General features: G+C 40.7%; 1 protein-coding gene across 14 annotated transcripts in view; it reads right to left on the bottom strand.

Moving 5' to 3' along the window:
• The window catches only part of CLEC16A (C-type lectin domain containing 16A), a 304,859-nt gene that overhangs the window by 1,262 nt on the left and 277,097 nt on the right, over positions 1 to 26,500 (bottom strand). For 7 of the 14 annotated variants that reach the window (XM_075565349.1, XM_075565350.1, XM_075565351.1 and 4 more), the window contains one exon: positions 25,370 to 25,522. The exons of 1 other annotated variant lie outside the window; for it this stretch is intronic. In XM_075565349.1, coding sequence (XP_075421464.1) covers positions 25,370 to 25,522 — 153 coding nt within the window. Of the gene's footprint in view, positions 1 to 432; positions 487 to 11,775; positions 11,900 to 25,369; positions 25,523 to 26,500 lie in introns of all 14 variants that reach the window. 6 more of the 14 variants (XR_012787369.1, XM_075565357.1, XM_075565356.1 and 3 more) reach the window with 6 other exon arrangements.

Genomic DNA, 26,500 nt, shown 5'->3' with positions numbered 1-26,500 from the left:
TAACAATGTCCCCAAATAACACCTAGTTTTTCCTGGCAACACACATGTAAGCATGCTGTCTTAGTGATAATTAGAACTAGGTTAACTGGTTCCGTGTTAATGATAAAAATCTTGTCCTGGCCTGCTGCTGGCTCTTAAGGACCAACCCGACTCAACAAAAAATACTAGTTGCATACCAAAGCAGACGTATCGTTTTACAGGCAATCAAATAGACTTGAAAGGGGTGGCTTAATAATAATGGTACAGTTCATTATTCAAAACTGAAGAGCTTGGTTTGACCCCCTCTACCAGTTCCTTGCGACTTTATCCTCCCGTACGATAATGAACAAAACCAAATGTAACGAATTTGTAGCACTGCAGGCGATAGGAATATATATTTTTATTTTATTTAGGAAATGCAATTATTCAGTTGGTGATTTTAAAATCACTCACCAATACAGAAAAGTATTCATATTCTCTCATTCTTTTCTTTAGATGGTCCAAGTACTTTATTGTTGTTGGAAAAAAAGCAGTGGATAATAATAATTACATTTATTATAAAATAAGTACTGAAAATCGTCAACATAAAATACAACATACGAACACAGCATCTCTCTAATGGTGAGTGGCTTCATAAATCACATTTTTTTTTATTAGATAAGAGGTTTAGGTCTTACTAAAACCATCCAGGCTTAACTGGAGTGTCCAATTTAGCACTTCTAATGCACAATATTCGTATCTACTTTGCTATGTAAGGAGCTAGCTGTTGATTTTAATAATAATAAAAAAAACCCCAGTCAACTCTGGCTTTTCAAATAAAACATCCACCATTTGCAAAATAGCTCTCTGAAGTGTAACGATTGAGTGCTACTGCAGTAGACAATGTGTGCAAACTGCTGCATAACAGTCTCCGATTGCTTGTAAAACACATACACTTACTGGAAAAATCTAAAAGATAAAAATGACTTTATAATAGATTATAGTACTTTCTTGTAGAACTTCCTTGGGGAGGAAAGAGGAAAAATAAAGTCATAAAAATTATAATTTAATGGACATAAAGAGCAACATACTGTATATTGAAAGTAACAAAAAAAAAGGCAAGTAATAACTCATAAAAGAATGAACGCGCTTCATTGTACAAATGAAAGCTTCACTGAGCAAAAGTCATTCACCTGAAAGAGCAAACAATATGAGCAAATGAAAATGAATAAGCAGCAAAATGTACAAGGCGTGTCAGGTTACAAAGATAGGAGCCTATTTACTCGCTTTCATTGTAAGTGCTAAATAAAAGCAACAAACGATGGATGAAAATCAATTGTATTATCAAGGTAGAAGGTAACTGGATTATCCAATTGACCTCCAAAAGAAGCACACTAGTGGTGCACACCAAGGCTATTAAAATGTAACATTTAACGGTATTAAAATAATATAAGTCTACACTTGCTCAATAACTAGTGTATGTTTAAAAATTAAACAATAAAAATTACAGATGGACTGTGTCCTGGTGTCTGCTGTAAAGGATGCTAATTAGCGCTCCCATTCAAACTGAATGGGACTGCAGGGACCCACGCTGTGTTAATCCGATGGGGCATTAGTCTGGCTGCAGTATCTCCCAGAAATGTTAGAGTATTACTGGGAGATAGCCACAGTATTTTCCCAGGCAAGCCATCGGATACTCGTGGCTGCAACTGTAGGTAATGAGGACCCCTCTTTCACAGTGTCAGGATATATATAATGGCTACAGCATACCTTGCATAAGTCTTCTCTGCTGGCGTCTGTTATGGCTAAATAAATATAAAACCCATGAGGAGCACAGCGCAGCTCTAACATCACTGCATAATTGTACTACTAACCTAATTGAAGTTCACAGACGCCTCCAATGTTGAAGACAATTTATATGTTCATACAAAAACGCAGAAATGGTTCACAGAGCAGAATTGCAGGTAAATGCAACTACAGTGATAGACTAATATTAGGCTCAAAAAGTGTCAAGGAGTGTCTTCTATGGCTAAACAAATATAAAAGCCATGAGGACCACAGCGCAGATCTAACATCGCTGCATAATTTTACCCCTGAAATGGACTAAAGTCTGCAGATTGCTCCTATGATAGACACTGATTGTCCGTAGATGTATACAGCTTAAGCAGAGGGTATGAGGTATGTGCAATGTACACAGAGCGTCTGTAGATATAAACTCTGAACACAGATGTGAGACAATGCAGTTTTACCGTGGCTGCCTAGTTATACCTCTGAATTGTGTCAAATATGCAGTAACCCCCTCTATTGAGAGCCCTCATGCAAAGAAGCTAAGGCATAAAGTTGTAGCATATCCAAATAGTATAGCATAAATATAATACAATGTGATACAATGTTGCAAAGAAACCTGTGCAAACAGGTGGACCCGAGCAGTCAGTTCTTCCGTCATGACGTCAGCACGTCGTACGCCCGACATGTTTCTCTCCTAGGGAGAGCTTTGACAGGGGCAGGTTAGTGAGAAGAAGCAGCTATTGAGCTTTAAATAGCGTCCGCCGTTGCTATGGTTATGGGACACCAACCAGATACCAGATATTATGGTGCTCACATACCCAATAGGGCGCTGAAGTACAATCGCGACTCACACTGGCCTCCCTCTCTACCTAAACGTAAACATATAAACACAATAGAACAATAACTTGAAGTAAAGATTTTTGCTGAATAACAAATTGGAATATATAGGAGTGTATGATAACCATTGCAACGGCGAACGCTATTTAAAGCTCTCAATAGCAGCTTCTTCTCACTAACCTGCCCCAGACGAAGCTCCGCATAGGAGAGAAACGCGTCAGGCGTACAACGTGCTGACGTCATGACAGGGAAGGACTGACTGCTTGGACAGGTTTCTTTGCAATATTGTATCACTTTTTATTATATTTATACTATACTATTTGGATATGCTACAACTTTATGCTTTGGCTTCTTTGCATGAGGGCTCAATAGAGGAGGTTACTGCATATTTAACACAATTCAGAGGTATAACTAGGCAGCCACGGTATAACTGCGTAGTCTCTCACATTATCTGTGTTCAGAGGTTTATATCTGCAGATGCTCTGTTTACATTGTACATTCCCTCTGCTTAAGCTGTATACTTTACATCTACGGACAAACAGTGTCTCTATCATAGGATAGTGTAAAGATGGGTTAATTAAACTAATCTTTAATGTCAACCAAGAAACTAAAATAATGGGTGTTAAAAACAACTGTGATGCAGCTTTGATCCTAGTTCGAATACTAAAGATGGACTCTAGATCAAATACTAATATTGTATGGTGACCTAAATATATCAGTCACTCATGTAATAAGTCAAAAATTAATTTGGATCAAGCAATACTGATCATATGTTCCCAAGAACACAATAAAATCTACGATAATGTTGAAAACGAGAGCAAACATAATAGACACTACTGTCTCTGAGGGCTCATACGGGTTTATGTTCAGTTTACTTCACTACATTGTAGGAGATTTAAGCACTTACAGTAGATTGTTAATATTCAGTGCTATATCTGGAGGCTGACTCTGCTAACACCACGCTATCAGTTGTGTGCCCTCACTAGGTCTCTTTTTCTTGTTCCTCGTTCTGATACCTGTTAACCTAGCGGTGCATCACTGATAACATACACACTTCAACACTGAAGCGGGGGTACTTGTTAAGTTCACTCTATCATAGGAGCAATCGGGAGACTTTAATCCGTTTCAGAGGTACAATTATGCAGCGATGTTAGAGCTGCACTGTGCTCTTCATGGCTTTTATATTTGTTTAGCCATAGCAGATGCTCCTTGACACTTTTTGAGCCTTCTATAAGTCTATCACTTTAGTTGCATTTACTGTGAACCATTTCTGCATTTTTGTATGAACAGCGGACACAAGGACACAGTCCATCTGTCATTTTGACTGTTTCATTTTTAAACATACACACTATAATTAATTATTGAGCAAGTGTAGACATATTTTATTACCATTTAATGTTACATATGAATAGCCTTAGTGTGCAACACTAGTGTGCTTCTTTTGGAGGACAATTGGTTAATCCAGTTACCTTCTACCTTAATAATACATCAACTCAGTAAACAGGTAGCACCCGGTGTCCAACTTGGCAAATAAGCACCATCAAAATCCAACCATTTTTTCAATTTATTTCTGGTGTGCGGTGTGATTTGTGTGTGTTAGTGAACGTCCCTTGACTTTACCGACAAAACACCGTACATTCAACATGTGTTGACTGGCTTTTTACTGGGGTGCTCAACTCTAGTACTAAAGCCCCCCCAACAGGTCAGGTTTTCAGGATGTCCTAGCTTCAGCACAGGTGGCTCTCAGAGGCTCAGTCTGAGCCACGTGTGCTAATGCAGGGGCTGATTAAGCCACTTGTGTTGAAGCTGGGATATCCTGAAAACATGACCTGTTTGGGGGGGGGGAGGGGAGGAGGCGGGGTGCACGCTCTAAGACTGGTTGATAACCCTTGGCTTATTACACGAATTCGATGGGACTTATTACAGACCGTCTTTTATACCCAGTCTTACACTATCTAGTAAAACATTTTACATCAGCGAATATCTGCTTAGGGGCAAATAAATCCTGCAATGTATTGCTTGTGCTATTATACAGTTGTGTGAAAAAGAAAGTACACCCTCTTTGAATTGTATGGTTTTACATATCAGGACATAACAATCATCTGTTCCTTAGCAGGTCTAAAAATTAGGTAAATACAACCTCAGATGAACAAAAACACATGACATATTACACCGCATCATGATTTATTTAACAAAAATAAAGCCAAAATGGAGAAGCTATGTGTTAAAAACGAAGTACAGTACATCCTTACTGCTTCCATAGGAATTAAGATGCTAAGTAGCAGACAGGTGCTGCTAATCAAATGCCCATGATTAATTGATCATCAAATGTGAACACCTCTATAAAAGCTGAAGTTTTAGCAGTTTGCTGGTCTGAAGCATTCAGGTGTGTTAACACAATGCCAAGGAGGAAAGACATCAGCAATGATCTTAGAGAAGCAATTGTTGCTGCCCATCAATCTGGGAAGGGTTATAAGGCCATTTCCAAACAATTTAAAGTCCATCATTCTACAGTGAGAAAGATTATTAAAAAGTGGAAAACATTCAAGAAAGTTGCCAATCTGCCCAGGAGTGGACGTCCCAGCAAATTCACCCCAAGGTCAGACCGTGCAATGCTCAGAGAAATTGCAAAAAACCCAAGAGTTACATCTCAGACCCTACAGGCCTCAGTCAGCATGTTAAATGTTAAAGTTCATGACAGTACATTTAGAAAAAGACTGAACAAGTTTGGTTTGTTTGGAAAGGTTGCCAGGAGAAAGTATCTTCTCTAAAAAGAACATGGCAGCACAGCTTACGTTTGCAAAGTTGCATCTGAACAAACCACAAGACTTCTGGATCAATGTCCTTTGGACAGATGAGACCAAAGTGGAGATGTTTGGCCATAATGCACAGCGCCATGTTTGGCTTGTTTTGCAGCCAGAGGACCTGGGAACCTTGCAGTCATTGAGTTGACCATGAACTCCTCTCTATACAAAAGTATTCTAGAGTCAAATGTGAGGCCATCTGTCCGACAGCTAAAGCTTGGCCGAAATTGGGTCATGCAACAGGACAATGATCCCAAGCACACCAGCAAATCTACAACATAATGGCTGAAAAAGAATAGAATCAAGGTGTTGCAATGGCCCAGTCAAAGTCCAGACCTCAACCCGATTGAAATGCTGTGGCTGGACCTTAAGAGAGCTGTGCATAAACAAATGCCACAAACCTCAATGAACTGAAGCAATGTTGTAAAGAAGAGTGGGCCAAATTCCATCATAACGATGTGAGAGACTGATACAGTCATACAGAAAACTATTACTTCAAGCTATTGCTGCTAAAGGTGGTTCTACAAGCTATTGAATCATAAGGTATACTTAGTTTTTCACACATGGCTTCTCCATTTTGGCTTTATTTTTGTTAAATAAATCATGACACGGTGTAATATGTCATGTGTTGTTGTTCATCTGAGGTTGGATTGACCTCATTTTAAGACTTGCTAAGGAACAGATGATTGTTATTTTGTCCTGATTTGTAAAACCATAGAATTCAAAGAGGGTGTACTTTCTTTTTCATACCACTGTATATATTATAATGTATAATGGGACACCGCTCTCCCTTACAACCCTTCAATATGCCGCTGCTTGAATAATCTCTTATTTGCTTCTGTCCCTCTGAAATCCTGCTGCTGGCTTCCTATTAATCTCTAAATAAACCACAACATGTTCCTACTTTTCTTTAAGGATCTCCACTTCTTTGCACTTCCATATAATCTCATCTCTGATCTCTTGGTACACACCTACTTGCCTCTTACGCTCAACCCAAAGATGTCTCATAGTTGCACATTTTAATTCTACAACCCTCTCGGGGGAAACCTTTTTCACCAATATCTCTCTCCCCATGGCACTTCTCTATATTGGTCAAGCATCTTCCCTTTTTATTTTCAAAGGCCAGATAAAGATTCACCTATTAAAAAAAAGAAAAAAGAAGCATCTCATAAAGTTATCTACTTCTATACTACTGACTCCAGATGACTTCACCTTGACAGCACTTTTAATCCTACTGTGCAAGTCTCCCAATATACCAGAGATTAAAGTCTTCGCGACAGGGCCTCTCTGTCTTATGTTACTATGTACTCACTGCTTTTATCCATATTGTTTGTACTTTTATTTTCCCTGTATTTTAATTTTTGAAAGTGCTGCATACACTATTGGAGCTACATGAATAAAATTATACATCAATCCATCCATACCAAAAGCCCAAATACTTCTACGGTTCATATAAAAAAAACAAGTGTAATCAAGTTAATAAAAGGGAGTGCAACGGGTCATCTGGATTTAGGTTTATGGTAAAAAAGGCCTCAAACGTTCCTTGCGAGTTGCTGTTCTTCTGAATGAGATGTTACAATGTTGCCTACTTCCCCGATGGCAGGACCATTGTTTCCACCTTGGTTATTTTTACAATATTTCTACCTCCCTCTTGTGTTTCTCATTCTTTCATTGACTTGCACTGAAAATCTTGATGGTTTCACGATTCATACCTGATACTAAACATTTATGTACAGCTCGAGCGCTAGTCTATGCTGGTAGGACAACCAGTCCAGGTCTGCAGACAGGGTTACTGCCTGTAGTCAACCAGGTTTAAAACGTAACTTGGCCGCTTCCTGCAAAAGCATTGCCATTGACCATAACCAGACTGTCATTCCAAAACCTGATAAGGAGCAAACACCACATGCTAAAGCCATTTCTAAAGGGGTTATTCACTATAGAATGGTAGTTGGGCTATTCAATAGTGAGTATATGAATCTAATTTGCAGATGAAAACGCTGTTGGTTGCCCAAAACCTGGTCAGAGGTGGTTTGAGAACCACAGTACTAGAAGACCATAGGTACATCAAGATTAGTCTGTATTCATACAATATAATCTGCCACAGGAAGGCAAAAATATAAGAACTATTCATAGACATCAGATCAATATGAGTGATCTGTTGCAGTGATTCTATTGGTCATCAAGAACCCCGTTTCATCTTAAATTCCTTTGTTGATTTTATTATGTTAACAGGAAAGCACTGAACTCAATCTCGGTGCCCTGATGCATCAGCTGCCTTTCTTCTATTAATTGCAGCTTGTAAACATGCACAAAACGATGGCTACAAAGCAGCACAGGAAATCAGACCACAAAAATGATAGATGGCATGAAACAGGATATTATGTCTGTGTGACAGGCATGAAGCAGTTGGCAAATAAAGGTCGCACAGCCCAATATGTGGCGATGGTTCCTACTTGTTGCGGAGATATTTAAAGGATTCCAGTTAAAATACCAGTGAGAGCAAAGCCTGTTATTCTTCCCTTCGTCCATGTGCACCAACTTGGTATTCACTGTACGTGGATACATTATCCCTGCAAAGAGCCTATCTCAAAGCAAATAAATGCAAATAAGATATTGGAATTATACAAGTTTACTAGGAAACAGTGGTGAGCATGGCTCTTGGGTCAGACAATTGTAATTAGAAAATGCTTTTGGGTGTAGCTATGCTGTTAATTGATTTCAATGGCGGTTACGTTGGAACGAGATGTTTCAAGATTGCCAACATCACTTTATTTTCCTTGGCTTGAGTTTCTAAAATGTAAACGGCAAATTGTGTCTCAGGCAGTGTGATAGGAGAATATAGATCTCCTAAGTTACAGTAAAAATGAAATAGCGGTATTCAAATTGCTCAATAGTTATGTGAAACCAAATGTACCAGTTTCACCTCCCAACAGCTTTTTTTTTTTTTTTTTTTTTTAACCTCCTAGAATTAAGATGTTACTGATTTATCTTCATTTGTGGTTGTCAGGTATTTCCTCCACTTATTAAAACATTATGGCTAGACATAACCGGGAGGTGGTAAATCAGCTTAGCCTGCAAGTGACTAGAACGTTCTGCCACTGGCAGATGCTACCAGATTGCCATTTTGTACCCGATTTGGTGCCATAAACACTGCCTATAATTGGGATAGAGTTTTATAAAAACCTACCATTAAAAAACCCCGGATCTCCTGCACTTCATCTGGAGATAATAGTAGGCTTTACAGAAAAAGTGACAAATATTCTCTTTACTGCTCGGGTAGTGGATGTACGAAAGAGCCTGCCAGCAGAGGTGCCGTAGGCAACTCTTATCAATGAATTCAAACACAAATGCTTGGCATAAACATACTGTAATGTGAAGAAATTCCAGTAAGGAAAAAACGTGATTTATGGTTTCACTACATTTGTAAATTATTCCTTAGGGGCAAAGAGGAAATACCATATTACTTTTTGAAAGATGTGCAGCAGTTAGTTCAGGATTCCGGTCACTCAAACGCTTTGTTAATTTAATTTACAGAAGGAATTTCATGTAGGTTCAGCAATAGTCAGAAGAACAACATTTATAAAGGAATTGTGTCCAAGTTAATACCCAATGGACCATTCGTCTCCTATGCATCACACTGTTTATATAGTATACACAGTTAGGCCGATTAAGACAAATATTATTCCATCTACAGTATATCGTTGTTAAAAGTGGTTGATCTGAACCATGTTGTTGCCACTTATATTACATGGCTAAACGCAATGGAAAATATACAACTTGTAAAGTTTGAAGCAAAACGTGTTAAGTTGTTATGGCAGAAGGACACGGGACTTGTATTTCTCTGGGGTTCAGACAGTGGGAGACCAGTATGTTTAACGATTTACATGCATCTCTCACCAAAGCACAGCCTATGCTGGTTAATCACTACACGACTCAACTATCACTCTACAATATGGACAATTCACTTGCAAGATAGATGGCCCAAAATGCCCATGAATGCAAAAGAAAACATGTGTGGGCAATAGGCCGGCAGGTGCACGCAACCTCTTTAGAAAGGAACACAGCAATATGATGGCAGATCAGCTCATTTAGCCCTCATTCTGAAGAAAGGTGTATTTGATATTTCATGTTAATTATTATGATTTTGGTACTGGGGCTTTTGCAGATCACATTGCAAACCTATTAGACCAGGGGTAGGCAACTCCAGTCCTCAAGGGCCACCACCAGAACAGGTTCCAGGATACCCCTGCTTCAGCACAGGTGGCTCAAAGACTGAGCCACCTGGGCTGAATCATGGATATCTTCAAAACCTACACTGTAGGTGGCCCTTGTGGGTTGGAGTTGCCCACCCATGAGTTAGACAATTTAAATGATGACAGTACCATTAAAATGGTAAAGTGTTATTTGTCTTTTATTCAGTGGTCAAAGTGAGGTGAGGCACAAGGAAGTATGGCTAGGGTGACCATATATGTTCCGGGCCAAATTTCGTGTACGCGCCGGATACGTGTGCGCATGCATGGTTGACAAAAGCCGATCACGCATGCGCGGCCGGAGCCGATAAAAACCAGGACAGTGGCCCAAAATGTCGGGTCAAATGCCTAAAAACCGGCTAAACTGCGATGTGTGGTCACCTTAAGTATGGGGCACTAGGGAGTATAGAGTACTACTATTTTTGCATTACTAAACAGTAGCACTACTTTCATTTACACACTTTAAAAATAAATAACCATTTCACATAGTGCTTTTCTCCCAATGGGCTCCAAAGCGCTTCACAATTACAGTATAGCGCGCGGTACGCAGCGTGTAGGATTTCTACAGACAGTCCCTGCCTAGAAGATTTATTTTAGAAAGACCGTCTGCATTCCTGATTTAGCATCCAATAGATTACAAAAATCTTACTAAAATATGGCCTGAAGAGTGCTGCTCCAATGTGTAACTCATTTAAAACGTCTTGTGCTGTGACTTAGAGGGACTGCATCTTCATGTAATCTTTTTACCAATCATTGCTGCCCCAGGCCTATGTTTTTGAAAGCTTCATTGGGCAGAAATAAAGGCGAGTGAGGGGAAATTAAACTTAGTGAATGTGAAACAAAACAACTTTTTTATTCCTCTGGGCTGAGATTGTTTTCGCAATGAATATACTGCAGGTTTGGGCTAAACATAACATTCTGACTGAGCTACTGTTTCAGCCACCTGTGCTGAAGACGTGATCTCTTGAAAACCTGACCTGTTGGCGGCCCTTGACTGGAGTTGGCCACACCTATATATATATATATATATGCAAATATAGCTGTATGCTCATCTGCATGTCTTAGGCAGGTCTGCAACCCCACCTTTCCCCATTATCACCCAGCATACAGCACTTCCACTGCAGCAAGGGATTCTGGGAAATGACATGCAAATGACCACACAGTCACTTTTTGCCTCAATAACCATTTTTAACATGGTTCCCTATAGGCTTAAGCTTGCTGCATGGTCACAGCTTTGAGCACAGCCAGGGTTAAGGTGCATACCCAGAAAACCACCCACAGACAGCTGTTTCGACCTTGAATATATATATAAAACAAAGCAAAAACAAAAAAAGACGTCAGACTTTCACCATCATGCAAATGAGTGGAAGTGTCAGGAGGAGGGCAGACAAGAGGAAGAGTCCTGGGAAGGAAATTGTTTGATACATTAAAGCTAAAAGGTGCATTTCAACTCAAACTATACAAACCCGAAGTTTCAAATTTTAAATTAAAATTAATTTATTTTTAAAGGGCATACCTATTGCATAAGCCTCCCTCCTCTAGAATTGGTTACCCGTGGGATTCCTGGGCTTAGTTTGTGATGTATGGATTCCATCCATCATGCTCTAGCGTTGCTCTAATTACAGCCGCTGTCCCACTTAGCACCTACTCGAGGATTTTACAATGTGGTGCGAAAAAAGGGACCACGTAAGTTAAATAAAATAATGTTGAAACTTTATTTGGGGGGGAAGGAGGAGGGCACACAACGACTTCAGAATGGTGGTTCTGAAAACTGCTCTACAACGCAGTTCTGTTCGCTGCAATATTGGAATTGCCGCTGCATTATTATCTCAGCTGCAATTCCCTGATTAGCCAACACAAAAGCAATGGTAAGTGTAGATTCTGTGATGCTATTCGACATTAAATTGTGCAACAATTCATATGGTAGGGAATGTGTTACATGGCTAAGTACTAACATTTAGTACAACTTCAACATATATATATATATATATATATATATATATATATATATATATATATATATATATATTACTAAATGCGATGGTATCTGTAAGGGGCAGAGGCCTTGTTGTCTTGTATCGATGCTGATTCATGGTTGCGCTCTATGAAATGGGCTGAGATTTAACAGAGGAACCTGCCTGAATTGATTTTGCGAGACTCACTGAGGCAGCTGCCATTCGAGGGCCTAAACCCAGTGTCCGCCGTGACTGTCTGCCTCCGACAGACTAAACACTCGCCGTCTTCCTTTCCTGCCAGACTTTACTAGAGAGGAAACACAGCGACAGATCATACCCAGGCTTTAACAGTGGGAGAGAGAGAGAGAGAGAGAGAGAGAATGGTACAAAAAGGAATGAGCAGAAGATGTATAGATAACATGACACATTAAAACAGTAGCTTGGACAAAGACAATGAAACAAAGTGCAAGCCAGCAATTTCTAACGGCTACACATACTGTATGCATTCCATTTCAATGGCTCATTAAGCGTTCCTTACCTTTATTTAGTATAGTGGGCCATTTCGGTCTTGCGTTCAACAGTATTGTATGGTTGTATGGGTTTGCGCATTGTAACTTGGTTAAAATAACTATTTCCTATAACGCTTTTCTTCCAAATGTATTGAAAGCGCTTTACAATTACAGGCAGTCCTCGGTTATCCACCGGAACCCGTTCTGGAAGTAGCGTTGGGTAGTGAAACCGTTCTAAAGTGAGTCCCATGTTAATCAGTGGCAGTGAGCGCTGGATAACGCATTCAGGCGTCGGAAAACGGTACATAGGGTGGCATTGTAAAGCGTTGGATATGTCATTCGGTGTAAAGTGAAACGTTGGATAGCGAGGACTACCTGTACAATATAGTGCGGTACACAGCATTGTACATAGGATTTTTACAGACAGTCCCTGCTTACAATCTGTGTTTTTAGTGCCTCAGGCATAGGGATATAAGGCACGTTCTATAGTGCCGTGCGTGTGCTACGCCGCGCGCAGAATTTCAGTTGGCTGACGTCAGTCAGCCTTTCTATAGAAGGGCCGCGCGCGCGGCAGGGAGAGGGGAGCCGACAGACAGCGGCGAAGATGAAGAAATTCATCTTATCGCGCCGCTACCTGCGCTCAAATGTATGTATATGTGTATATGTGTGTATGCATGTATATGTGTATATGTGTGTATGTATGTATGTATATATGCGTGTGTGTGTATGTATGCATGGATGCGTGTGTGTGTGTGTGGGTCAAGGATTGTAAAACAAAAAAAAAAAATATTTATTAAACTTTTTTTTTCTTTAAAAAAAAAATCTATCTAGGACTTACTTTCACCAACACAACCCATGCACACACATATACTCACACATACACACACATACACACACATACACACTAACCTGCAGCACCCGGCTCTATACAGTATACATGAAAAGCATGCGGCACGTGCACGTGCGGCTGCATGCTGTATATAACAGCCCTAAAGTGACTTGCCCACGGTCACAACGAGCTGTCACCAGGAATTGAACCAGGTTACCCTGATTCACACTCAGTGTCATTGTTATCAGTCAGTATCTTAACTCACCGAGCCACACCATCAACTCTCCCCCTTTAGCAGGCACTGTATTTATTCTCCAGGTCCGTTACCTAATGAATACCAGTTGCAGTCCTTTCTCCCTGCCTGGTAGAACGTAGGAGAGAGACAGCCTCCTGAACCATTTACTTCAATCTCACAAACTTCAATTCATTACATCAGCCGGAGGGTTTTTATCATATCACTTATAAAAAAAAAAAAACATGTTAAAGTGTTTTACAAGAGTGAAATATTCTTCATACTGAGGGTGTGTATAGGAGTATTTGCAAATAAATACAAATGCTAAATAAATAAAACACCCCCCAGAGGAAAAAATAAAATAAATATATAAATATATACAGTGTTCGACAAACCTATACATTTGCACGCCCCGGGCGAGTGGATTGAACATCGTGGCGAGCGCCTATTGGCCCAAACTCCTGAACTGTGTCACAGAGTTCAAATGTTTTGACAAAAAAATGTGACATTGTATTATGTTATGAATCCATTAAACTCAAAATCCTTGTCCTTCAAAAAAATTCAGAAACAAGTGGAGTCAAAGTAATTGTGATTACCCCTCTTACAAAGGGATTAGTATAAATACGTTTATAAATAACATACTGTACTGGAGAAGTGATGCAGTTCATCAAGTACTCATCGTTCATATGTTTATCTATTGCATGTAGCTTAGTGATGTCAAAATGTATCTAGAATTAATTAATTCAAATTTAGACAAAAAAATTATATACACAAGAAATGAACCACTATAAATGTTACTGTGTGTGTGTGTGTGTGTGTGTGTGTATATATATATATATAGATAGAGATATATATACATACACATATACATATATATATATATATATATGTATATGTGTGTGTGTGTGTGTGTGTGTGTATGTATACACACACACACACACACACACACACACACACACACACACACACACACACACACACACACACACACACACACACACACACACACACACAAAGTTGTGTGAAAAAGAAACTACACCCTCTCCATGGTTTTACATATCAGGACATAATAACAATCATCTGTTCCTTAGCAGGTCTTAAAATGAAGTAAATACAACCTCAGATGAACAACAACACATGACATATTACACCGTGTCATGATTTATTTAACATCATAGGCTAAAGCTGCAAAGTTCCAGGCATTACTGAAATCCCTGCTCTCTGATTGGTTAAAATTCCGGGCATTATTCATTCAGTAATGCCCGGAATTTTTGCAGCTTGAAAGGTGTTTATTTCAAATGTTTATTTCCAGCCAATCTGCTTTTCTTTTTGGTCAGAGACAGGGCAGGGGATTGGTCCATAGGTAGGAACAGCTCTGAGAAAGGGCAGGGGATTGGTCCACAGGAAGAAGCAAGCAGTGACTCCTCCCCCTCTCTCCGTAACAGAGCCGACAGATTCAGTGAGGAGGGAGATAAGAGAGTGTGTACTGTAGCTGCAAAGCAAGCGAGTGGCTCTCTGCAGTTTGTTTGTGGCTACAGTTTCTGTGTGTGTGTGTGTGTGTTTGTCAGTCAGTGTGTCTGCAGCACTGTGTGTCAGCAGCAGCAGTGTTTGTATTTGTCAGTGTGTCAGCAGCAGGGTGTGTGTGTCAGTGTGTCAGCAGCAGCAGTGTTTGTATGTGTCAGTAACAGTGTGTGTGTCAGTGTGGCAGCAGCAGCAGTGTTTGTGTCAGTGTGTCAGTGTGTCAGTAGCAGCAGCAGCGTTTGTGTGTCAGTAGCAGCGTTTGTGTTGTGTGTGTGTGTGTGGTGTGCTGTATGTGTGTGTAGCAGCAGAGTTTGTATGTAGAATCAGTTTGTTTTGTGTAGACCTGCTGTGTTGTGTGTAGAACTGCTGCATGTGTGTGTGTCAGTAGTAGCGTTTGTGTGTGTGTGTGTGTGGTGTACTGTTGTGTTTTATGGGTGTAGCAGCAGGGCATTATTGGCCAGTAATACCCTGTTCTTCTGGGATTATTACTTAAATAATAAAGCCAAAATAGAGAAGCTTTGTGTGGAAAAACTAAGCACACCTTTACTGCTTCCATAGGAATTAAGATGCCAAGTAGCAGACAGGTGCTGCTAGTCAAATGCCCTTGATTTATTTATCATCAGCAAATGTGACCACCTCTATAAAAGCCGAAGTTTTAGCAGTTTGCTGGTCTGGAGTATTCAGGTGTGTGTTAACACAATGCCAAGGAGGAAAGACATCAGCAATGATCTTAGAGAAGCAATTGTTGCTGCCCATCAATCTGGGAAGTGTTATAAGGCCATTTCCAAATAATTTAAAGTCCATCATTCTACAGTGAGAAAGATTATTCAAAAGTGGAAAACATTCAAGACAATTGCCAATCTTTCTAGGAGTGGACGTCCCAGCAAATTCACCCCAAGGTCAGACCGTGCAATGCTCAGAGAAATTGCAAAAAAACAAAGAGTTACATTTCAGACTCTACAGGCCTCAGTTAGCATGTTAAATGTTAAAGTTCATGACAGTACAATTAGAAAAAGACTGAACAAGTATGGCTTGTTTGGTAGGGTTGCCAGGAGAAAGCCTCTTCTCTCTAAAAAGAACATGGCAGCAAGGCTTAGGTTTGCAAAGTTGCATCTGAGCAAACCACAAGACTTCTGGAACAGTGTCCTTTGGACAGACGAGACCAAAGTGAAAACCAAACACAGCATATCAGCACAAACACCTCATACCAACTGTCAAGCACGGTGGTGGAGCGGTGATGATTTGGGCTTGTTTTGCAGCCACAGGACCTGGGAACCTTCCAGTCATTGAGTCGACCATGAACTCCTCTGTATACCAAAGTCTTCTAGAGTCAAATGTGAGGCCATCTGTCCGACAGCTAAAGCTTGGCTAAAATTGGGTCATGCAACAGGACAATGATCCCAAGCACACCAGCAAATCTACAACAGAATGGCTGAAAAAGAAAAGAATCAAGGTGTTGCAATGGACCAGTCAAAGTCCAGACCTCAACCCGATTGAAATGCTGTGGCTGGACCTTAAGAGAGCTGTGCATAAACAAATGCCCGCAAACCTCAATTAACTGAAGCAACATTGTAAAGAAGAGTGGGCCACAATTTCTCCACAACGATGTGAGAGACTGATAGTCATACAGAAAACGATTACTTCAAGTTATTGCTGCTAAAGGTGGTTCTACAAGTATAAGGTATAGTTTTTCACACATGGCTTCTCTATTTTGGCTTTATTTTTGTTAAATAAATCATGACATGGTGTAATATGTCATGTGTTGTTCATCTGAGGTTGTATTTACCTAATTTTAAGACTTGCTAAGGAACAGATGATTGTTATTATGTCCTGATATGTAAAACCATAGAATTCAAAGAGGGTATACTTTCTTTTTTACACCACTGTATACACACACGCACACGCACACGTACACACACACATAGAGAGAGATTGTTTCTGTGTCGAGAAGAGATGTAAATAAATGTTTAATGCTGATGAATATGATGAAAGGAAACATACATGGATAGTAATTACTTTCATGAAAGATATTATATTAAGCTGCTATGAACATCTATGCATTCAAATGTATAGTAGAGCGTACAGCAGGGGCTGATGGGAAGACAATGGGAGCTTTGGGATAATCGCAGTGCAACTGGCCGCTTCAAGCTTATTGAATGAGCCCCTTGTCTTTCCGCAAAGTAATGATGATGCCATAATTATTTCAAAATAAATAGCTCATACACCACAATTCTACGGTCCTGGAGAAAAGGAACACTTTTTTTCCCCTTCACTACTGCACCGACACACTTTATTCGAGCAAATACCCGGTATGTACCTGGCAGATACCTGGAATGCGCCACTCCTAACCTCTGACAAGCCCCGTTGCATTTGCCTTCCCAGCCTGGGTTCATGCCTGGCTGATGGGCGGCTGATCTGTTAAATGATAATGATTAGGATTTAATAGGCTGCAATGCTTCGCGTGTCTACCAGATGGCATAAATTCATGAATTGTAATGCAGTTTATATATATATACTGTGCAGTATTGCAGCCAGCGGGAATAAAATGCTTCAATCCCTGCTTGGAAAATAACTCAATGTACTCGGGCAGAAAACAGTCACAAACCTCAATACACCCGGGTATTCCCGAATTCGTGGGACTAGCCAAGCTCGAATAAAGTGTGTCGCCAGTGTATATACGAAGAAAGAAAACAGTTGCTTTTAAGGGCGATTTAATTTTTCTATATAAACTATCTGTTTGAATTTTTTTTTTACAACATATCACATTGGATTACCCCTTTTAACCCTTTAGGGGCCCTGTAAACGTAGCTACTACGTCATGGGGTCTGGCACACTAGGGGTCCCATGACATAGTAGCTACAAATGTAGCAGACACTATTGCACTCGTTGGCGCCCGACAGAGTACATTAACGTGTTGACCCTGCCCCCTTTTGCGCACACCCCTAATTCAAAGCGGTCTATTCCGCGATGTGTTCCCCTACAATGTGCCAGAGGGAGCAATAACGGCTGCTATAGCTGCACGTCTTCATCTTCCTGCTCATTTGTCCAGGGGGGATTGTGCCCTGTCTACGTTCTGTCATTGTCTAACCCAGTGATTACCAACCAGGGAACCCTGGGGCTCCTTGAAGCAGTCTCAGGGGTTTCTCCTATGGGGGTGGGGTTTTTTTGGTATGTATTTTGTAGGGTGGATTGAGAGAGTGGGGTAATTGACAGAAGGTAGGGGCGAGTGAGAGAAGAGAGGGGGCAGGAGGGAGTGAGGAAAAGAGGGAGTAAGAGTGAAACGCAAGGGACAAATACATGCAAGGCGGGAAGGGGGGGGAGAGTTAGTGAGATGGGTGGGAAATAGAGGTGGCTCGTGAGGTGTGAAATGTTGTGACTGACCCCTGTCGAACCTAAGATGTGTCAGCCAGATAGGGGTTCCCCGAGATTTTTCGAAATACTTCAAGGGTTCCTCCAAACAAAAAAGGTTGGAAATCACTGGTCTAACCCTTCGGCACTCAAAGGGTTACGCAACCATTAGTGGCTACATTTATGTTCACGTAATACACACAAATTTAACAACAGAAATTATTTCATCATCAAAGGTGCTACAATGAACAGGTAATCAGTGTGAAACCCCCTACATCAGATTCGAAGATGAGCAAGTAAGTAATCTGTGTGCCCTCACTGATTCCTTCTCCCCTGAATGGAAAAGGCCTGCAGGGCAGCATATTGTAACACTCACATTGCTTCTAGTTGGGAATACCAAAATAAATACCAGTGGAACTCAGTCTTCTTGTGATCTCAGCAAACTAACCAAAGCAAATCTAACACTATAGGAACTGGTGGACTGGCGCACTCATTACAATGACCAATTCCTCTACAGTCACACTACAAACTAAGCTAGAATTCTAAATCTTTTAATAACAATTAAAAAAAGGTGGCATTGATATATAATAAAATGACAAAATACGGATTTCACCCCATTATTTCAAATGTCTAAATGATCTTCTTATGTGGTTACAACAAGTGCTAATTACTTGGAAGATTTTAAATGAATGGTGGAGAAATTAGTACTTCTAAATTCTTGGCTCCAATTCAATATGTTTGAAGCAACGTCTCAGTGTTGGGAAAGAGTTCAGCTCCATTCCAATGAATAGGATTTCAATTAACTCCAGAACACTGAAGTCTGCTGCCCAACTTATAAAATAAGAGCCCTTGAATCTATCGGGGATCCTTGACAAAGGATACTGTACGTCTTTCTAACATGTTTATGTTAGGGAAATGGCTGCATTTTCTCCAGCTGTTCTAAAATCAGAATTGGTTTAATGCTTTTTTTTTTTAATGTACTATTAGAAGTCTGTTAAACCAGCATTCACTTAGCAATTTTAGTTAATCGAAAAATGCTTTTATTGATGTCTATGTGGGTGGTGGTTACATCTCTGACTTCATGGGGTTTGGAAAATATTAGACCAGTACGGGGGGGGGGGGGAGTGAATCTTAGATGTGTATGTTAAACTGTGCTGAATAATATAAGAGAAATGCTGCACATCTCAAAAAGAAAAATAATGATACAGTTACCGGTGCTCCAGTGTTTGCACGAAAGCCTGCGATCAGTCCTGAACAGATGAACAAAGGAACATAGGGCACAACGGGTTTAGCAAATCAAACTCATTTATTGAGCCAACACAAGTGTTGGCTCAATAAATGAGTTTGATTTGCTAAACCCATTGTGCCCTATGTTCCTTTGTTCAAACTGTGCCGAATGACATGATCCAAGATATTTCTTACTAATAGGATTTAGTGGAGCCGAATAGCCTGGGGATAAATGTAAGTGGCGTATTTGTCCAGCATTGAACTTCAAAGGTGCAGTACCACTTAGTTGGGCTGAGGAATGAAGGGAATTTTTTTTTTATATATATATATGATCCTTTTTCTCACTGTCCCATTTATTGCCCTGTTTATTTACTATCCCCTCTGCCATTCCTTCTCTACCTCATTTGCCTTCATTTGTTATCTTTTTTTATTTTTTACATGTGTTAAGCTCATGGAATCTGTGTAAATCAGTATTGCTGACCTGAGGAAGAGAGGAGAACTCTCGAAAGCTTGTCTTATAATATCTATTGTTAGTCCAAATTAAAAAAATTATCCATAGACACACACAAAAACACAAAAACACACACACACACACACACACACACACACACACACACACACACACACACACACACACACACACACACACACACACACGTGAAAGAATAGAGCACTCACTTCAGGCATTGTGGTTTTAGGCAGGGTGCATACCAAGTTACTTAAATGGGTAGATGAAGAATGAGGAGTTCAGCACTGCCTGTCCTCGTTCATCTATCTATACACACACAGTGTAAACAGTGATAGTTGCAGATTGTATTTATTAAACGAAGTGAACTGTCAAACATTGCACGTGCTACCTTGTCACCTTGCAAAGCGAAATTAAGAAATTAAGAAAATAGTACCTACAGTTTCCAATGCCAAAGGTTCATGTGGATTGGTGCCAATTTTAAACAATGATGTTATACATCAGAGAGGATCTATTGATGAGGTTGACTTATCAAGGACAGCAGGCCGGAAAAAGTGAGCTTAAATGGTTAGCCATCATTAGGAACTTTGACATGTGATATGGCTAATTCAACTATTTATAGAGCATAGGTACCATTAGAGGGACGCTGGTCATTTATGGACTGTTTAATGTAACCCAGTCAAGGATAAAGTGGCCTTGCAAAGCATTTGAACAACAAAGTGTTAAGAAAGAAAAAAAAATGTTTTTAAACGAAAGCAGGGATTTTAAAGTGAAATCTTTCAGGGCTTACAAAAAATGTAATGGCAGAATTGAGTTATGGGACAGTAGTCCATACACGGTTTTTAATTTTTTTTATTTTAAACACCCACTTGCCAAACACGCGGTAATATTTTGCCAGATGCATTTGTACCAAATTTGTTGTCAGGATTCATCCAGCCAATGGAGATATGGATGGAGTGGGTCACGTGACTTTTAAGACTTTTTAAGCAACTTAAATGGCTTAACAGATTTTAAACTTTCCATGAGATGTAGTGCCATTTAGCATTTTGTATTTTTTTTTTAATTTTGCTTTATTCACATATTTGATGTTTTTCAACGATTTCCCCCCTATTGTATTTCCTCACCAGTGAAGAAATAACTGCAATGGAATGCAGTATCTGCCATCGAGCCTCCTCCCCAGAAGAGCACAGCGGTACTCCCCCTTCTCTTCAGAACATTTCTACTTTCTCACCCCTCTGCCTTCCACCTCAGAGAGTATCTACCGCCTAGCTCCAGAGCAGTCATGCTATGCATTGGGGGCATAACTTATCTTCAGGGATGATTGACCGGAACCACACGATACATAGAGCCACCGCACTGGAGATAGGAGTGATGTACTAAGGAACCCCGCACTTCACCATACACAGACCTACCCTCATACAACCACTTGCATTTACCCCCCCCCAAATGCCAAGATCATCCCTCACCAGCACCTGGACCACCCTACACCCGACTCTCTTGCACCACGTTCACTCTTACATCTTCTATTAATTACTGTATCATCATCTTGCACAACTGTTTGTTCAATTTTTTGCGTTTTGTGATTGCTTCATTTGTTGTTGTTTCCACACAACTGCTTGGTCTCATCTGGTATATTCTTTCTTTTCTGATATTTTCAACTACAATCTTCATAAGTTTTTAATAGTGGTTTATTAAAGAATCCCCATGTAAAGTGGCGAGAAAAAGTTTGTGAACCCCAATGATAGTTATGGAAATTCCATTGTTTTGCCATGATAACCTTCTTGAATCAAAACCAGTCTTTTCTTAAATATCTAATAGGGTTTATATTAACCAATTCCCTGTCTTTTGAAACAAAATGATGTATGAATTAGACAAACAATGAGTAATTAAGAGTCAGGGTATGTTTAAATAATTACATAGATCTTCAGGTGAGAGTTCCCACCCTATACAAAGATCAGAAACTTAGTGAGTTTGGTCTTCACCATACAGGTGTGTGGAAAGAAGTCATGCCACAATAAAAATAAATCTGAGGACCTCAGAAAAGCAGTTATTGAAGCTCATCAGACTAAAAAGGGTTACAAAAAATATTTGTAATGTTTTGGGGCTCCACCAATCTACAGTCAGACAAACTGAGAAAGTTCAAGACCACAGTCACTCTACTCAGGAGCGATCGTCCTACCAAAATTTCTCCAAGAACAAACCGGCAAATCATCCAGGAAGAACCCCAGAGTAGCATCCAAGGATCTGCAGGCCACTCTTGCCTTGGCTAATGTGAGTGTTCATGACTCAACTATCAGAAAAAGACTGACTTTATGGAAGGATAGCCAGGAAGAAACCACTGTTCTCTAAAAAGAATGTTGCTGCCATCGGAAGTTTGCCAGAGAGCACATAGATGATTCACAAGACTTCTGGAACAATGTTCTATAGACAGACCAGTCAAAAGGTAGAACTTTTTGGCCTCAAGGATAAACTATGTTTGGCGAAAACCAAAACTGCTTTCGAACAGAAGAACAGAATCCCAACCGTCAAGCATGGTGGTGGGAATGTGATGGTTTGGGGCTGCTTTGCTGCCTCAGGACCTGGATGGCTTGCCATCACTGAAAACCATGATTTTCTGCACTGCATTTACATCAATGAATTCTGCATTGTATCGGAGGATTCTAGAGGAGAATGTCAGGCCATCCGTCTGCGAGTTGAAGCGAGAATGGGTGCAATGGGTCATACAGCAAAACAATGATCCTAAACATACAAGCAGACTGACAAAAGAATGGCGGCAAAGAAGAAATTCCGCATTTTAGAATGGCTTAGTCAAAGTCCAGACCTAAAGCGAGCTGTCCATGCAAGGAAACCCTCAAATGTCACTGAGTTGAAGCAGTTCTGTATTGAGGAATGGGCCAAAATTCCTAAAAACCGATGTGCGAGACTGACCAGCAGTTACAGAAAACGCTTACTGTAGTTGAAATTATTGCTGCACAAAGGGGGCGCCACCAGGTACTGAATCTAAAGGTTTACATACTTTTTCACACATGGATATTGAATGTCTAATCATGAGGATAAATACATGTTGAAAAAGTATCATGTTTTTGTGTCATTTGTTTAATCAGGATATCTATCTATTAGGACTTAGATTAAGATCAAATAACATTTTAGGTTTCAAATATGTAAAAATCCTAAAGGGTTCTCAAACTTTTTCCTCACCATTAAGTCAAGCAAGATAAGTGATTATTCATCTCTAGTGAAGATTTTCTGCTGTTATTTTTGATGTTGATGTTTATCATCTTTTTATTACATTTTCTTCTTTCAACTTCGCATTCAGATGTAATTAGCAATGAACCAATCAGTGATCACTTCTTGTGTCAAAACTATAACAGACTGTCCAGTCTTCAATGGCATCTTTTCTGTTATCTAGGATATACTCCATGTTCATTCTATTGGGTCCACTCCGTATCCACTGACATATTTTGTTTAAGACAAAAACGCATAGGGCAGAGGCTGTTCTATTGCTATTATAACCACATTATAGATTTCTATTATATCTCTCAAATGCTAGCAGTTTAGTACTATTATTTATATCTGGTGTACGGCTGCTGCTACTACTCCCTAGTACCCCTTGTCAACGGACCTAACATCTCTGCTGACGTCAGCCCCGCTATCTTGCGGGAGTTGGAGGACTGGGAGGAAAAGACAGGTGGCAGCTGCGGTTGTGTTCGGCATCGGTGCAGAGTCTCGGCGTTCCACGTGTAGTCAAGACAAGCCGCCAGAGCACACTGCAGTTTGGAAAGGAGCATATGTATCCTACATGCCTGTTAACATCTGCTACTTTGTAAGTAGCTTTCATCTTTTGCGGATAATCTCAATACAAGCTTACTTCACAATATTTGCATCTTTCTTCATTTTTTCAGGCTCATCGTCAATCTGGTTATCATTATTCAGTCCCATTGGTATTTGTCCCTGATACTCTGTTTGGCTACAGCATTGCCTTTCAATATTTGGACATTTCACCCCCCTCCTCCCTCCTCCTCCCCCCCGTGCACTCCAAAGTACTGAGAATCAACATTTTTTTGCGCGCACACACACACACACACACACACACACACACACACACACACACACACACACACACACACACACACACACACACACACACACACACACACACACAGAAAATACCTGCTCAAAGTTAACTACCATACTAATTGGTGCCAAACCCCCCACACAATACAAGGCTATAGTAGTAATGCCTGTGGTAGTGCTCAAGGATACAATGAATCATGTTAGAAAAAAGAACCCAAGCAGAGAACTCTAGCGTCCCAAAATACAAAATCAATTAATTATACACATCACAAGTAAGAGGTAAAAACACACATAACCCATCCCTCCATCTACAATATGTGTAACATCGGAGACACACAACTAACCAGATTATTTGTTGTGCCTTTCCTTTTTATTTATTATGTGCTTTGTGTTCAATGTGAGTTTTTCTTTTTCACGATGCCCTTATTTTTATATTAGAGAGGGTGTTCATTTGTATACGGTTTAGTCCTTATTTTTTCTTGACTGGCCGGTCGTGGTATATATTTTTTTTTTTAGCACTTTCATGAATAGCATGAAGAGTTCGGGACAGTTATTACCCATCTGTGTAGTTAGTTCCATTTAGTTGTGTGTCTCCGATGTTACACATATTGTAGATGGAGGGATGGATTGTGTGTGTTTTTAGCGCTATTGCTTGTGCTGTGTATAATAAATTGATTTTCTATTTTGGGATGCTAGAGTGCTCTGCTTGGATTCTTTTTTCTCATGATACATACATACATAAATGTATACATATGACAGGAGTGATGTTTAACTCATTCTGATAACCATTTTCTATTTAAAACTGAATACAAAATGTATTGCTTTTGGGTGGTCTCCATACAATAACTCAGTGGAGCACAAACTGGGGGGTGCCAGATTTTCTGGGGGAGGTGCGGGGCGCGCGGCAGTTATAGAGGTCCTACGCTCTCCCCCCAGGCATTTAAATTAAATGCCGGGGGACCGCGCAAGGCCTCTATAATACACTTACCTTCCCTTCCAACGACACATCATCCTGGGAACCCGGGGTCACGTGACATCACGTTACCATGGCGGCGTGACGTCACATGACTCCGCACGTCATTTTACGCCTAGGTCGAGCAGGGGGATTGAGTGGGTGCGATACACCGAGGAGAGCAGGCCGGGTGCGCACGGGGAAAAGTTTGCGCACCCTTGCATTAACCTGTCAACATGAAGTTACAACCAACAGAACACATACCAGAAGCATGCAAAATATGAGCATCAGTAGTTTGAAACCACCGGGTCTACTCACAGTCTCCCAGCTGGAAAAATAAATAAATAGGAAAATTGGAGCAAAAAAATAGCACCTAATTAGGCAAAGAAAACCAAACCCATCTGAAGCAACAGGAGTTTCTTTGCATTGGTTTTGCTCCAATTTTGCAGCCGGGAGACTTCGATAGACAGCAATGTGTATTTTCAATGCTTATGTGAGTATGGCTGCTAAAAACAACGATCGGATGACCAATGATCAACACGGCTCTGTTTATTACAGGGAGGAAATGACTGAAGAACAGCCGCTGGAGCCTAGATTCTGAAGAATTGTGTGATAATACCTAATGGGCTCTGGACGGCAGAGGGAGTTGAAGTTGAGCTGACGGTAACGGAATCGCAGGGCCCGGTGCTGCTGCTGGAGCTGCCGCTGGAAGGCGGGGATGGGGATGATGCTGCTGATGAGCTGTGGTTTATACACTGGGCTACCGCAAAGCCTGCAAAGTAACAGAGTTCATTACTGAGCCATGCACAGTAAAGATCGATGAGCAAAATTAGTGATAACTACACATAAGATACAAAGGTGAGGGGGGGGGGGTTTGGAAAGAGTCACCAATTTCGGACTTCTAATCAAGTCAATGGCAGAGAACGCGGGGTCATGGTGCGATAACCTGTACGGGAGGCTAGTGACCCCTGGTCAGAGAGCTGCGCACTACTGAAAATGAACATACTGCACAGAATAATGTATTTGCTAAAACATTAAAACATGGGGGGAGGGTCGGGGGGGAGGAGGATACTTAAGTCAGATGCAAAACCCTGGAAGGGTCAGTGAAGAAGGATCACACCAGATTTATTGAAGGAGGAACTTGCATGCCTTTGCTTTATTAAAAATGTGTTTTTTTTGCACTGGTTGTGCCCCAGTTTAGATTAGTTGCGTGAGTCGCTGTTCTTCTGATTGAGCCATCTGTGCTGAAGCAGGGGTATCCTAAAACCTGCCCTGTTGGGGTGGTCTTGAGGACTGGAGTTGAGCCCCCCTGGTATAGAGCCAATGGGGATGGACGCAAATTCAACTATCACAGTCCTGGCATAGGCTGCATCATATACTGAACCTTCTTCCAAACACACAAGGCTGCTTCTTACGGTTAACATTTCTTTAAAAAGGACCAGATTAGGGGGTGGAAACAGATACTCAGTCTCACTATATTCTATAACAGGGGTGGCCCAAGATTTTCTGGAGGAGGGTGGGGGGGGGGCACGGCACTTAGAGGCCCCGCGCTCTTCTTTAAAGCATTTAAACTAAATGCCGGGGGACTGCACAAGGCCTCTGTAAATTCTCTTACCTTGTCTCCGATGGTGCGTCCAATGCAGCATCAAAATGACGTCGCGTAACGATGTCACATGACCCCACTGTGTCATTTGACACCAGAGACAAGGTAAGAGGAGGAGGGGGGAGGGAGGGCGTGAGCAGGTAAAAG

The sequence above is a fragment of the Ascaphus truei genome, chromosome 11, assembly GCF_040206685.1.
Source record: "Ascaphus truei isolate aAscTru1 chromosome 11, aAscTru1.hap1, whole genome shotgun sequence".
Taxonomy (NCBI): domain Eukaryota; kingdom Metazoa; phylum Chordata; class Amphibia; order Anura; family Ascaphidae; genus Ascaphus; species Ascaphus truei.
Note: the sequence above shows the minus strand (reverse complement) of the source record. Positions and strands in the feature narration are given on the sequence as shown.